We start from the raw sequence: 15,391 nt of genomic DNA, 5'->3' as shown, positions 1-15,391 counted from the left end.
AGCAAGGCGCAGCTCGAGGAGCCCAGCCTCGTCCGAACGGGCCACCAGTAAGGGGATGGACGAAATGGAGCCGCAGCCCAAGCACCTGAGGGCAAGGGGCAGAGCGCGCGACTACACAGGAGCGGGATCGGCAGCGGGACAGCGCGTCCCACAGTGAGCGCAGGCAGCGTGGGGCTCCAAACCTCAGGAACCGTCCATGAGCCCCGAGGGGGCGCGGCCCGGGAGCTCGGAGGGGATACCTACGGACTCTGTAACCTCTGTCCGGCCGCGCCTGGCCAGCTGCCAGTCCGGCACAACGCAACCCTTGCAGCCGGCGCACCCGCGCACCCGCGCACCCCCGCACACCCCTGGCACCCCCGCGCTCCCCGCGGCCACGGGAGGGGCGGGCGCCGCAGCCGCCTCCAAGCTAGCTCCCAGGGCCCCGCCCGCCCCCTGCCTGCCCCGCCCCGGCCCCGGCCCCGGCGGGCGCCCCCCGCGGCGCTGCCCCGCCCCCGCCGTCCCGCGCTGCCCCGGGCCCCGGCCCGCCGCCCGGCTGCCGGCCCACCTGGCTCAGCGCCGCCCTCGGAGCCCGCGCACCCGCGCTCACCCGCGCACCCCGCGCACCCCGCGCACCCCGCGGCCGCAGGAGGGCCCAGCGCCGCCGCCCGCGAGCTCCCAGGGCCCGGCCCGCTCCGGCGCCCGCGCTCTCGGGGCGGACTCCTGGCCCTCCGAGATCTCCCGCCCGGCGATGGCCCCGCTCGGATATTTCATATTCCTCTACGGCCTGAAGCAAGCGCTGGGCAACTACCCGATCTGGTGGTGAGTGAGCCTTCTTCACGTTCTCCCCGGCCTGTGTGCGTCCCCCAGTCACCGTCCCCTCGGGCAGGGCCCCGCGGTGGCCCGGAGCCCGCGCTCTGCCCTGCCCTCCTGTTCCGCGGGTGGTTTGTTTTCCTTGGCGGCCACTTTCGACCTGTTCGGGCCGGGGCTGGGACGCGGGTGGCGGAGTTTCCGGGGACATTGATCTCTCGGGCATAGAGGAGCTCCCGGCGTCGGACGGGGCGAGCAGTGAGCTGCGAGAGGCAGAAACTGGATCCACACGAGTGGCACGAACGCTTGGGCAGCCCGAGGTCAAGAGAAGCCAGGAGTACAAGCTGGGAGAGGGAGATCTGCCTGAGACTTTCCTTAAGGACATGTCTTACACACCACACACGAGCACACACACCTTAAAGCAAAGTCAGTGAGACAAGACCGAACAGCTCGAAGCAGCGTAGTTACGTAAAGACTGCGGGGACCCGGCCGGGAGTGGCGGGCGCACCGGGGCCAGCACCTGGCCCTGCTGCGTCTTCCTGCTGCAGTCCCGAACGAGATGTAAGAAGGGGCTTCGGGAGAGGTAAAGAGGGAGAAAGCATCGAGTTTGAGGGCTCCTTAGTGAGAGGCTCCGCAAACCCACATCCGAGACGTCTTCCACGCCCAGACAAGACACATTCCCGTGAAACCCTCCTAAACCTGGTGATGGAAGGGCAGATGAACCAAGAGAAGGTCCTGAGGGTCTACAGCACAAATCCTGAGGGGAGGAGGGAAGCTACTTCGGTAGAGTCCCCACAGGCAAGGGTCACTCCAGCTCCCCAGGGGCGAGGGCAGGGGCTCTCTGAGATGCCCAAGATTTGACGAACACAGCTGGGGGAAATACGGGAGCCGAGGGGCCTGAACGCGCCGCTGGAGGAGACCCAGATGAGAGACAAGCCTTCACATACACATGCGCGCGCACGCACGCACACACACACACACACACACCAGGAACTCTCTCCGACGGCTTGCCTGGAATTATAATAATTATGCCGAGGGGAAGTTGGGGCGGGGGGAGACTGAGTGAGCCGAAGTACATCTAATCCGATAATAATTTTTCTCTTCGAGATTGTTCAGGAGCGGGGGCGCCCTAGGTGTGGGGCGCGGGTCCAGGCGCAGCCTGGCGGGACGGGGCGGGGCTCTAGAAGGAGGCACCGGCGGGTACGAGGGCTTGGGAGAGGTGGCGGGGCGGCGGGGACGTGTTGCGGAGACCCCGGCGCGTCCCGCACCCGCGCGGCACCTGCAGCTCCTGGCTGCGGCGGGCGTGCCTACGAACGCGGGGACACTGACTCCCGGGGAACCAGAGAAGCGCGTCGGAGAGAGCCCTCGGCCGCCTGCTGCCGCGGGGGCCTCTAATTAGAACCCGCCGCCGCTGCATTCCTGGGCGCTAGAGGAAGCGCCTTCGCCCCCGCGCTTCTTCCAGAAAGAAGGGCCCTGTCACCAGCCTCTGGCCACCCAACGCCGTTGAATGTTTGTCCTCTCGGCCCTGGGCGTCCCTGCCCTTGCTCCCCTCAACACACCTATGCCACCCCTTCCGCCTGGGCCAGATGTGTTCCATCTGAAAGATCCTGGGGCGTGCTCGGTGCTTCCGGCATTCTCCAGGTGAGTGGGGAGGGGCGTCCTGTCCCCACCCCCTCCCTTTCAATGGCCCACCCAATCAAGAGTCTAGAGGAACTCTAACCCCAAAGGGAAGAGGGTGCCATGGAACCGCCCCCCGCCCCACTTTGCTCTCCATAGGATTCTCGCACTCAGTGGTTCTCTTGTTTCTTGAGAAGCGTCTTTGGGGGCCACAACCTCAAGGCTCATTGAGGACCAGCACTTTTCTCTCTTCCTTCCCTCTGCCCCCAGGCCATCTGGACACAGCACGGATGTGGTCTCTCCACGGTGCACATGAGCATAATGAAAAGGAGGGCTCACAAAGAAAGAAATGGCGTTTAACAGCAGCAGGAAGGCACTCTATCTTCATATCCAACCTAATGGAGTTTCCCACAGGTGGCTCCTTCTTTTTTCTTGCCCACCCCCTCTCCTGCTTCCCCACCCCTCAGTGAGGCATTGGAGTTGGGGGGGGACCCTCTCTTTATAACTTCTCACCTTCACACTCAGCCTCCCTAGTTGGTATTCCGTTTCACCTTCCCTCCCCAAAATTAAGTCACCGCTCTCATCACTTCTCCCCACCCCACCCCCAACTCCTTGCATATGAAAGTGAAAGTGACAGGGACTTCCTCACCTGGAGAAACAAGGAAACAGCCCAAATTGGGAGTAATTAGGCTTTGAAGTTGGTGTAGTCTTGGTGGGAGGGTGGAAGGGGAGGAGGAGGTGGCGCTGCATCCCGTGGGGATTTAAAGAGCCAACCGCCTCCCCAGGACCATCTTGGAAGTGTCCTTCACCCTAGATGTTCAAGGTCCAAAGGTCCCAGCAGAGGCACAGACAGACAGCCCTAAGACCAGAATGTTGAAAGTTGCAGAGACCTCCAAGAACGTGTGTTCTGGTCTCCTCGTGTGACAGAGGGGTCCAGAGAAGGGACCTGGGAGGTGACAGAACACAGGCCTGGGCACCTGATCCCAGAGGCCAGCCACCAGCATCCCACGGGGCCATGTACTGCAGACCTACCAGGAGGCGCTAGCTCCCTCCCCCTCACTCCCCTGATCCAGACTGAATTCTTGTTTAATTAGAATTGATCAGAAAGATCTATGTGAATACAGAACAGGCATCATGGTCAAGGGGAACACACAGAAGCCTTGAAGAACTATACTCAGTACACAGCTGATGATGTGCTACAGGCATCTGCCGCCCACTTCACATGTCTGGGCTGATGGCATCTTGTGATCCCCTCCCCTCCCCTGGGGCTGACCCTGGAGGTCAGCCTGTTTTCTCCCCTGCCCTGTTCCCGCAAAGCCAGGCCCCTTCATCTCCTGCCCCAGAATGCAACGCCCCATCGCACCACCTTCTGCCTCTGTTCTCACCTCCCTTCCACCCTCCCCTCTAACCCTCCTGGAGCTCCAGCAGCAGTGTCTTTACCTGCACAGACAGCCTGGCCCTCCTTGTCCTGTCGGTTCCCCTTTCCTGCCACCCAGCACCCCACCAGTCTCTGCTGTACCTAGAGCTCCCCAGCACTGAGTGGTACCTGGAGTGGATGTCACCCCAGCTGACCCCAGAAATTCCCCGTGAGGCCGCGTCCAGTCTTCTCCCACCCCTGAGCCAGCTCAGCAGCCTGAGACAGACTCCCAATGCAGTGTTCTCGCTTCTCCCCACTCTCACTGCTTCTCCTCCCTCCCTAGCCCACCACACCTCACACTTGTTTGTATGCAGACACCCTGCTCTGAGCATGTATCCAGACCCTAAGGAATGCCAGCTTGGCCATCACCCCTCCACACACTCTAGAACTTTCTCTCTGCACAACCTTCCCTGGCGTTGGCTCTACTGGTTCTTCACACACAGGGGTCTTCTCGGTCCCAGGTGGAACACAGGCTTCCCCCCGTGGACCCTGATGCTGTGGGGCACAAGTGCGTGTGGAATTCAGGGAGAAAGAAAGAGAGCTCTAAAGGCGCAATGTGGGACCCGCAGACTCAAAGGGTGTGTGGGGGAGAGTGAGGAGGAGCGGGGGAAGGGAGAGATGAGCAGTCACACAGAGGAGGTTGCTTGTGTCAGACGACAAGGGACCTGGGAGGGCTGAGCAAGGCTCGGAGGCTTCTCACCCGGGAAGGGCCCAAGCAAGCCAGACTCCCTGAGCTGCCGTCCTCTGTGACCCCGCCCCACTGCGGCCCCTCCCCAGGGCAGCCCTGTCCCTCCTCCTGATTCTTCCTTCTCACCTTATCCTGTTTGTCTGTCCCTCTCGCCGTGTATGTGCGCGTGCCCTCTCTACCTCTCTGTCTGTCTGTCTGTCTCTCTCTGTCTCCTTGTGTGTCTGTCTGTCCTCATCTCTCTCTCTCTGTCTGTCTATATTTGTCCCTCTGAATCTCCGTGTTTGTCTCTGTTTCTCTCTTTTCCGGTCTCTGTGTCTGTCCCTCTCTCTCTCCCTGCAGCCCTGAGACTGGTGATGATACCAGCTAGCCTATGAAACTAGAGAAATCCAGATGCCAGTTTGACACCCTTGGTGTTGTAGGATCTCAGGCTACTGGGAACAATGTTCCTCCACAGAACCACCAGTGGGCATCCTTTTATTGAAGAGCAATGTTAGAAATGACCATAGGTAAAATATGTATGACCAGAAATCTTGTTTTATATCACCAAGTTGAGTATGCATCATCTTGATCCCTTGAAAGCCCACCATGGTACTCACTCCTTCCAGAATGCAAAAGCATCAACCACCTCTCACATCCAACTTGATATGACTTGGCCACCTACACACTCGGGACTCTGTCTGGGACTCAGATGGGGCAGCTTCTCCCACGCTAGCTAACCCTGCATTTCACTGGGCTTCTTGTCATCTTTTTAAATGATTCTGTTTTATTTGCACAAATCTCCTAGAATTCTTTGTGACAGCGAAGAGGGTGAGTAAATACAATCAAGGAGGAATACAGTCTGGAGAGGCTATAAAATCACACTTTTCACGGTGGGTCTCACTTACAAATATCCAGCCTGGAAGGACGGAAGTTGCCCTGTTCTAGAGGGGTTCTGCCACCATCATGCAGGCCAGGACAGGAAAGGCAGGGTTTGGGTATACCTCCTGTCCCTGAAAGTATCAGTTATATTCAAACCGTAGTCCACAGACCAGAGCCCATCCATGCATAGTTGTTCATGAAGAAATACGAACAGAAGTTGAAAATAGGTGTTCAGGAAGAATTATGGCAGTTTTAAAAATGTGTTATGTATTATTTTAGCAGACTTTTAATGTAATTTATAATAATGGATTAGGAATTAAAAAAACCCCAAACCCAAGTTCTGTAGCTAGTTTGAGAAGCTGAAGCCCCCACAACAGGCAGCCTCTGCCATGCCCAGGTCAAGGATCATTCCCCTTGAGGCTCCATCACCTAACACTTGTCATTTGCATTTTTGAGCCAAGTCTTAGAGTTTGTATTTACCCCTTTCAAGTGCAATCGAAGGACTGGAGCCTCCTGATGTTGAGAAGTGTTGGGGGAACACCCCACTGCAGTTTGGTGTGTGAGAAGCTGCTGGGTAAGGAGGACCGGATTTCTGTGTGGCTCCAGCAAACCCTGGGAGCAGAGGCTATAGGTAGCCAGAAGGCAGATTTTGGTTCAGTATAGGAAAGGCTTCCTGGATCTGAGAGTGATGGTAGTGAGCTGCCCATCCACGAAGGGGCAGAAGAAGAGGCTGAGGAAGAAACAGCCTGCCTTGGTTGGGGGGTGGGGGCGGGGGCTTCCCACAGACACTATAGCAGCTGAGAATCCAAGGTTTACAAGACCTAGCTCCTCCCTCTCCCCCTCCCAGCTCAGCCCTGCAGTCCTCCTGGTAAGTTCCCTAAACTCCGCTAGGCACAGCTGGGATAGTTCACAGTTACACAGGGATCAATGAGCCCACCCTGGCATGCCTTTGCCCCCCACACCCCGACAGCGTGCCCGCCCCTCCTAGTGCCCTGCATCCCACCTCACTTCCTCCAGCCTTGCTCAGCTCATCCCAGATCTGACCATGACTCCTCGCCAGACTGGGCTGGATGCTTAGGGTAACATGAAGAAGTGGAGAATAAGGCTCTGACTCCGGCCAGGCTGCCTGATCCCTGTGAAACCTGTCCGCCCACCCCCAACCCTGCTTTGTGGCATTGTCATAAGAACGGCACCTATATCACCAGGCTGTGAGATGCTACGGGGTATGTGTTATCCTTCCCCACAACCTTGGCCCTTCACCCTGCATAGCTGTTAGATAAGACTTTGTTGAACAAGTGAATGAAGGAATAAATGGGTGGAATATTTCCTATGAAAAACAGAAACTGTATTGGGTCTGTGCTTGGGGACATGAAAACATAAGTTGACTGTTTTTACAACCCCCTCAACTGGACCCCTGGCTCTGGGGCTGGGTCCCCACCATGTACCAGGCCAGCTCTGCCTCGGTCTTCCTCCCAGTCTCTCCAGGTGACACCCTGGAGGTGTCTCACACTTTGGTGCTTCCACATTCCTTCCCCGACAAAACGTGCTGCTGCCGCCCAGGGAAGCGGGCAAATGCATGGCCGCGGGCACGGGAGCCTCTGCCCGCCTGCTGGGACTTGCGCAAAGTATGTGTCAGTAATCCCGGCTCGGCCCGGTGGGGCAGGAGAGGGTGCTGGGAGGGCTACAGGCAGGGCCACAGCAGCCCAGGAGCTGGGAAGAAGTGGCCCCCGACACCAGGGATCCAGGTCCCGGGACGCCCCTCCTCATGGGCCCTCCCATTGCCGAAAGTGCTCCAGCTGCTAGGGAGGGGTCTTCCAGGTGAGAGAGAGAGCAAGGAGGCATGTGGGTCCCTCTGGGAGATGTCATAGTGGGTAGGGAGAGAAGGCAAAACCTGGAACGCCTTGGGACAAATGAGCACCCTTGGGGGAGTCTGGGTCCTATGAGCCTCCTGAACAGCTCCATCCAGAAAAGACAGAGCCTACCCATCAAGCTGGGTAGCCATCAACCCACAAGGCAACCAGCCCATACTCAAGGCCTCCAGGCTGAGGATAGGGACCTGGTCCAGTCATGGAGAGGCCCTGACCTTAGAAGACAGCAGTTTAAAATGGGACAGTCGCTCTGGAATCCTCATGCGTTACGAGGAAGGTCCATGGGACCAACCACGGTCCTCCTCCGCAGAGGCCCTACAGGCAGAGTGGGCAACGGGGGTCCCCAGATGAGGAATGAGCAGAGATCTGTGCCCTCGAAGGACAAGAGAAAGTGTGGCCATGCTCTCTGGGGGTGGCCCTTTGTGGCCCACATGTGGGAGGCTGGGCAGGTGGAGTGGCAAGCTTCAACCAGGTACAGAGAGGGCGGCTGAGGAGCGCTGAGAGTCCAGTGCACTTCCTGGAGAGGTGACCCTGGGTGACGTGTGGATAGAATGTGCCCCACCCACCCCCCAAGGGGCGGATGAACCTGCCAAGCCTATGACTCACTTCCCCTCCAGGAGTCTCTGATAGAATGTGCCCCACCACCTTCTTGGACAGATGGAGAAACTGAGGCCCAGGAAAGAAGGGCAAGAACAGTTCATTCAGTGAATAACAAGAGGTGGTGATCACATCCTTTCCCCTAGACCCAGCCAAGCCCTCCTCCCCACAGAGCCCTTCTCTCTTTGAGAACTGCTGTGAGGCCTCAGCTCTCAGCACACAGCCATGGCAAGGGCGGAGCTGTGCCCACAGTGCACAGGTACCCTGTGTTTGCTGATCTTGCAAAAAGAAATCAAACCAGAACTCTAGAGACCTGAGAGCCTGTGACTCCATTCTGAGTTGTCACAAGCATTCAGGCGCTCTGGTTGAGGGTCCACCCCAAAGGACCCAAGCAGGGACAGCAGGCAGAGGGGCTCTGCTCCAGGCCCTGCCCTTGCCCTCAGCCTCTGTCCATGAGACGTGGCTTCTGTCCTCGGGTCTCACCGCACATTTACAGTAAACTCTGCTTGAGTGAAGGCCATCAGCCCAGGGGAGCAAAGCTGGGGCAGACGGGGTCCTGAGTGGCCTCCTTCCCCTACATGCCACAGCCAGTGCCTCTCCTGTGTCTTGAGTAAGACCATCTGGCAAGGCGCCTGGCCTTTCAACAGTGCAACTGTGCAGTCCTCAACAGGAGCGAACAGGGGCAGAGGGAGAAAAACCACTGGTGCTTTTCAGCGACAGGCGTGGCTCACGTGGCCCCAGCCGTAGGCTAGAGCTGGAGTCTAGGGGCCACTTTGCAAACTGCACAAGTGTGTGCTCTGGGTTGAAAATGATGCCCTCACTCGCAAACAAATTATTACTAAAAATTAACCAAATAACAGCATTCACAAAACCCTGGAAAACAAACAAGCTGTTCATCTGACCAACTTAATACAGGCATTTCCTCACTTTAGGTTCTTCTCATTTCGCTTACACATTTTTCATGGTCATAATAACAGTGTGCAGAGAAGACTGTGTTCTGTTTTTTAAGGCTTACCATCTTCCACTAAACGTTTTGTGATTGTGGGACCTTCTCAGCAGTGGTGCTAGCAGCTGCGTGGGCTTGTGGTGTGGGTGCGCTGTGATCTCCTTGCCTGGCCATTGCCCCTTTCTGCTGTATGGATGGCCCTGCAAGGACCATCTCCCCAGAGCTGGAACCTAGGGTAAAGGCTCAGGCCTCAGAGAGGGATCCTCCCCATATCTGCGGGGAAGAGACGCATTCAGTTTGGGACAGTCTGATTTTGAGGGGCCTCTGGGACAGCAGATGTGACATCCAGCTGGGCATTTAAGATTCCAGCTCCCAGCCAGGGGGCAGCTGACAGTGGGGATGCGGGCACTTCCTGGGTTGCCATGCTGCACTTCAGGGTTGGCAGTAAGAAGGGGAATGGAACAGATTCCTCACGGGTGAATCACGGCGGCCAGGTGCTGGGTGAAGGAAATGGGCGCAGCGAGGCTAGCGGGGCCCTCGTGCCCTGCTGCCTCCCAGGAGGAGGGCAGCGCACCCGCTCTTGCCTGGCTTTCCCTGGGGCCACAGAACACAGTTTTCGTCCATCAGGGCAGGGCCGTTGACACCTGAAGTCATCATTGGCTAGAATATCCTGCGCCAGCAATGGTCGTGAGGAGGAAGAGATCGCGCGAGACAAGGTCAGGACCTCATAATGACCTAGATACATGGGCCACAGGGTAAATGAGGGGGAGACTGAAAAATTAACCTGAAGCCCCAGACACCCAGGTAAGAGCTCAAAGTGGGTTCTTGGGAGATTAATGAGACCTTGTCCATGCTTGTGACCCCTCCAGAGAGCCCCTCTCAGCAAGACCCTGAGTTTGCCTCCTCTGGGTTTGGAAAATTCTGAAAGAGATGGGAATACCAGACCACCTGACCTGCCTTTTGAGAAATCTATATGCAGGTCGGGAAGCAACAGTGAGAACTGGACATGGAACAACAGACTGGTTCCAAATAGGAAAAGGAGTACGTCAAGGCTCTATATTGTCACCCTGCTTATTTAACTTATATGCAGAATACATCATGAGAAATGCTGGGCTGGAGGAAGCACAAGCTGGAATCAAGATCGCCGGGAGAAATATCAATAACCTCAGATATGCAGATGACACCACCCTTATGGCAGAAAGTGAAGAACTAAAGAGCCTCTTGATGAAAGTGAAAGAAGAGAGTGAAAAAGTTGTCTTAAAGCTCAACATTCAGAAAACTAAGATCATGGCATCCAGTCCCATCACTTCATGGCAAATAGATGGGGAAACAGTGGAAACAGTGGCTGACTTTATTTTTCTGGGCTCCAAGATCACTGCAGATGGTGACTGCAGCCATGAGATAAAAAGATGCTTACTCCTTGGAAGAAAAGTTATGACCAACTTAGACAGGATATTCAAAAGCAGAGACATTACTTTGCCAACAAAGTTCCGTCTAGTCAATGCTATGGTTTTTCCAGTAGTCATGTATGGATGTGAGAGCTGGACTATAAAGAAAGCTGAACACCGAAGAATTGATGCTTTTGGACTGTGGTGTTGGAGAAGACTCTTGAGAGTCCCTTGGACTGCAAGGAGATCCAACCAGTCCATCCAAAAGGAAATCAGTCCTGAATATTCATTGGAAGGACTGATGCTGAAGCTGAAACTCCAATATTTTGGCCACCTGATGTGAAGAGCTGACTCATTGGAAAAGACCCCGATGCTGGGAAAGATTGAAGGCAGGAACAGAAGGGGACAACAGAGGATGAGATGGTTGGATGGCATCACCAACTCAATGGACATGAATTTGAGTAAACTCCGGGAGTTGGTGATGAACAGGGAGGCCTTGTGTGCTGCAGTCCATGGGCTTCCAAAGAGCCAGACACGACTGAGTGACTGAACCGGACTGAACTGGGTTTGGAAACGGGCGGTCAGTGCCCTGCCTCAACGTCATCCTTCCCACCACAGCACTTCAGGAATGTTCACCATCGTTACTTCCTCCTTCTGTCACCACCTGGCTTTTTTTAGGATCCTCACCACCCCTGGATGAGAGCTGGGGTCTGGCTCCCGGCGATCTCACTTATGGCGGGCTCTGCGATACTAGGCTGGAGAGAAGCAAGTGGCCAGCCCCATGGAGACAGATGGGGCCCTGGAGGGCGGGGCACACTTCCTGGCCCCACTCCTGAGCCTGGCTGAGCATGCTCTCCCCTGCCACTATAATGGAACTCATGTTCTCAGAGAGCAGCGCCAGAAGTTGCTGGAAGCCTTGGGATTTAGAAGCAAAAATCAAAGGCAACTTTGACTGCCAAACCAAAGGGTTTGGACTTGAAGCCTCAGGAGGCTCCCTGGACTCAAAGTCCTGGGACTCAAAGTTAGGCTCACCTTCACTGACCCCAGAATCAGTGGTTTTCAAATGCGAGCAAGAGACAGAAGCCCCTGAAGGGCCTGTCAAAGCAGGGCACTGGCCCCGAGGTTCTGATTCAGCAAGTCTGGGGCAGCGCTGCTGGGGAGCTCGCACTTCTGACAGGTTCCCTGGCACACGTGCTGCCAGCCCAGGGCCACCCTCAGAGTGCCCAGCTCTGCCTCCAGCTGTCTAGTGTGTTGGCTGGGAAACCAAGGTGCAAAGGCCATATCAACAGGCAGAGTGGGCCAGCCAGGGGGCAGATGGGAGCCACCACACACGTTGCCTCTCAGTGACAGCTTCGTGCTAGAAACAGTGTTGTATCAAATGCAGGAGCCCCACAGTGTTCTGTGTCTTTGGGTTTAGTGGTTTCTGTGTGGGGTTTGTTCATAAACATGACATTTACCTTACTCTCTGTCATAAACTGCATGCTCATGTTCCCCCAGATTTATACGTTGATCCCCCAACCCCTCAGTGTGATGGTATTAGGAGGTAATTGGGGTTAGATGAGGTCATGAAGGTGGAGTCCCCATGATGAGACTAGTTTCCTTAAAAGAAGAAGATAAGACATCAGAGTTCTCTGTCTGCCGTATGAGGGCACAGCAAGGAGCTGGCCAGCTGTGAACCCGGAGCCCCTCGCCAGAACCCCATCATGTCCACACCCTCACCTGAGGACTGTGAGAAATGAATGTTCGCTGTTTCATCCCCCCAATCTATGCTCTTTGTTGTGGTGGCCCACGCTCACCAAGATAACTGTTCATAAATGCTATCTTGTCTGTACTGGTATTTAATATGTTTTAAGAGCGTAATAGCATACTGGAAAGGGGAAACCAATGTGCCAAAACCTATCCTGCTAAGTTAACTCATTGATGTTGGTCAGGTGTCTTTCTCTACCCCCAGCTTCTTGGTCCAGGAGATTCCCTGGGGTTCCACCGACCAGGTTGCATAGGTTGGAGAGACTCATATAGTAGGCAGGGCCAGGCGCAGGACCACACAGGTGATGCTGGTGGGGCAGGTGGGCCAGATAAGCAGCTCGGCTTATGGAGGAAGAAAAGATTCCAGGGACTTGAAAAGAAGAAGTAACCAGCCTCCAGGAGAGTGGTAGTGGGTCCCTGAGGAGGGGTGGTTCTGGGGACAGAGGCAGAGGAAGGGGAGGAAGGGAAGAGCTGTCTAAAGGTTGTGGTGACCAGCCTTTGAAGGCAGCAGTGGCTTGAACCTGGAGGGGCCGCCTCCCTGTGAGGTTCTGTTCCTCCTGGCCTGAGCAGCTTTGAGGGCAAGAGAAAAGAGCCAGCATGAGCAGAGGACAGATGGGGAATATTTAGTCTTTGCTGAGTAACAAATGACCAGAGTTATGGCTTCACACAGCACCTGTGCATTAGTTCACAGCTCTGCAGGTCAGAGATCTTGGTGGTTTGCCTGGGTTTCCTGCTCATGGTGTCTAGAGGCCAAAATAAAAGTGTTGGCCAATCTGGCAACAAATTTTCTCCCAACCTCACCCAGCTGTCAAATTCTGGTCCTTGCGGTCTCCATGTTCTTGCAGCTGTCTGCCAGGGTGGTTCTCAGCTCCTTGAGGCTACTTTCTGGTCTCGGAATGCAGCACCTTCATCTCAGAGCCAGCAACAGCTTCAGATGCTGCTGATGTCTCTGACTTCTGCTACCCGGTGAAGGCTCCGCTTTGAAAGCATACTTGTGGTTACATTCACCCAGATTGGTGGCCCTGATTTGTGTCTGCTTTCCACTGCATGTCTGGCAGATATAGCAAGTGTACTCGGTCTGTATTCACAGCCCCAGACAGGAGGGTGGGCACTCTTGAGGCCTTGTGAGAATCTGGCCTTGCTGGGTAGGAGAGCAGGACAGCAACCATCTCCTTCAAGGTGTGCACAGCCGCTCTCTGTCCCATCCCCTCAAACCACATGTGTGTGTGCCAAGTGGCTTCATTCATATCCAACTCTTTGTGACCCTATGGACCATCACCCACCAGGCTCCTCTGTCCAGGGGATTCTTCAGGCAAGAATACTGGAGTGGGTTGCCATGCCCCACTCCAGGGGATCTTCCTGACCCAGGGATCGAACCCATGTCTCTTACGTCTCCTGTGTTTGCAGACAGGGTCTTTACCACTAATACCACCGGGGAAGCTCAAACCACATGTCCCTTCCCAAATGCTCCTGGGCCATCTCCCTCTGGGTGCCACTGCCCTGGGACAAGAAAATGACATCTTTATTTGTCCCCACCACTAACTGTAGTCAAACTCACCTTCAGTTATGAATGGAGGTGACCAAGTGCAACAGCCTTTGTGGTTTTCTGAGATGCTATCACCAGGGGAAAGCAGGCACTTTCGTCTCAGAGGATGATGGCCATTGGTGCAGAGATTACAAAATGAAGTTGAGCTCTCAGCCCACCATGTAGGCTCAGTAAAGAAACTCATGGTCCTGAATCACAAGCTTGTTCCCTGTTGCTGTAACCTGATGTCAGCCTGCTTGTTTGCTTGTAGCTGTTTCTTTCTTCTCCACCCGGGTCTGGGATGATGACTTAACTATAGAGCAGAGCGTTTCTACAGGCCAAACCTCCTTCTCCAAGTGCTCACATCTCACATAACCCATTTATCAGGATGGAGACCTTGCTAGTGCACAGCCAAACACAGGCTGACTTCGGCAGTCTCTCCATGGACATCCTTCTCTACTCCAGGATCTGACGCAGGAGTCCTGGCTGCATTTGGTGTTATTGCATTCTGTGTGCTCTGAGAGTTTGGGGAGCACAGAACACCAAGGTGGCGGCGCCCTGCATTAGCAGCACTTCTCAGTTTACAGCATCCCTCTCCCACTAAGCTGTCTCTCGTTCCTGGAGAGACCCTTAAACGGGACAGCGCATGGTTGTTCCAGGGTCTGGGGCCCAGAGTCCTGGTGGATGCTGCTCCCCACCAACCTGTCCAGGCCCCAGCCCCAGGTCAATGCACCTTCCACCTCCTCCCAGAAGATTATGGGAGGAAGGAGTTACAAATCTTCATCTTCCAAGTATTAACTGACTGAGGGTACCTACCTCCTCCTCGGATTAGAAGTTTGAATCTTGGGAGTGTTGAGAAGATAGCACATGTCCAGTTTGGAGTTTTCTTCCAGATTTATGGACATACAGTTGACATATAACACTGTGTAAGGTTAAGGCTACATAATGAAAAGAAAAGTTATGTTAAGAAAAGTTATGATCAACCTAGATAGCATATTCAAAAGCAGAAACATTACTTTGCCAACAAAGGTCCGTCTAGTTAAGGCTATGGTTTTTCCTGTGGTCATGTATGGATGTGAGAGCTGGACTGTGAAGAAAGCTGAGCACCGAAGAATCGATGCTTTTGGACTGTGGTGTTGGAGAAGACTCTTGAGAGTCCCTTGGACTGCAAGGAGATCCAACCAGTCCGTTCTGAAGGAGATCAGCCCTGGGATTTCTTTGGAAGGAATGATGCTGAAGCTGAAACTCCAGTACTTTGGCCACCTCACGCGAAGAGTTGACTCTTTGGAAAAGACTCTGATGCTGGGAGGGATTGGGGGCAGGAGGAGAAGGGGACGACAGAGGATGAGATGGCTGGATGGCATCACTGACTCGATGGACGTGAGTCTGAGTGAACTCTGGGAGTTGATGATGGACAGGGAGGCCTGGCGTGCTGCGATTCATGGGGTCGCAAAGAGTTGGACATGACTGAGCGATGGAAATGAACTGAACTGAAGGTTAAGGTGTACAATGCAATTATCTGATGTATGTCCATGAAATAATGATGTATATATTGCAAAATGATTACCACAGTAAGGTTAGTGAATACACTTTGGATATTCAATTTAAATTTTTATGAACCAATTTATCCTTGAAGGCTCACCCAAAATTCAGTGACATCAGTTGGGCCCCTGTGACCCTTCTCTGCCCCCTTTCTCCCACACACAGACTCCTCCCATGTCTGACAGGACCCCCCAACTTTCTGCCCTACGTGGGCAGGGTCTGCACCACCAGGAGTCTCTTGGTTGCCCAGCTCTGGGACAGAGGAACCTTTCTGGAAATAATTCAGGGAACTTAAGGGGCCATCAGGTCTAGCGTGGGTGGAAAAGGGATCCAGCCGGGATTGGTGGAGGCCAGAACAGGGGTGTGGCCTCTGGGCTGGGAGCTGTCTGCCAGTACTCTGGCCTTGCTTGGGC

At 54.9% G+C, this 15,391-nt stretch overlaps 1 protein-coding gene across 1 annotated transcript in view; it reads left to right on the top strand.

Annotated features, from left to right (window-relative positions):
- The first annotated feature begins 727 nt into the window (after window positions 1-727).
- The window catches only part of WNT3A (Wnt family member 3A), a 67,424-nt gene continuing 52,760 nt past the window's right edge, over window positions 728-15,391 (top strand). Inside the window, exon 1 of the mRNA XM_055539905.1 lies at window positions 728-798. Coding sequence (XP_055395880.1) covers window positions 728-798 — 71 coding nt within the window. The remainder of the gene's footprint in view (window positions 799-15,391) is intronic.

This window comes from Bubalus kerabau, chromosome 1 (assembly GCF_029407905.1).
Source record: "Bubalus kerabau isolate K-KA32 ecotype Philippines breed swamp buffalo chromosome 1, PCC_UOA_SB_1v2, whole genome shotgun sequence".
Classification (NCBI taxonomy): domain Eukaryota; kingdom Metazoa; phylum Chordata; class Mammalia; order Artiodactyla; family Bovidae; genus Bubalus; species Bubalus kerabau.
Note: the sequence above shows the minus strand (reverse complement) of the source record. Positions and strands in the feature narration are given on the sequence as shown.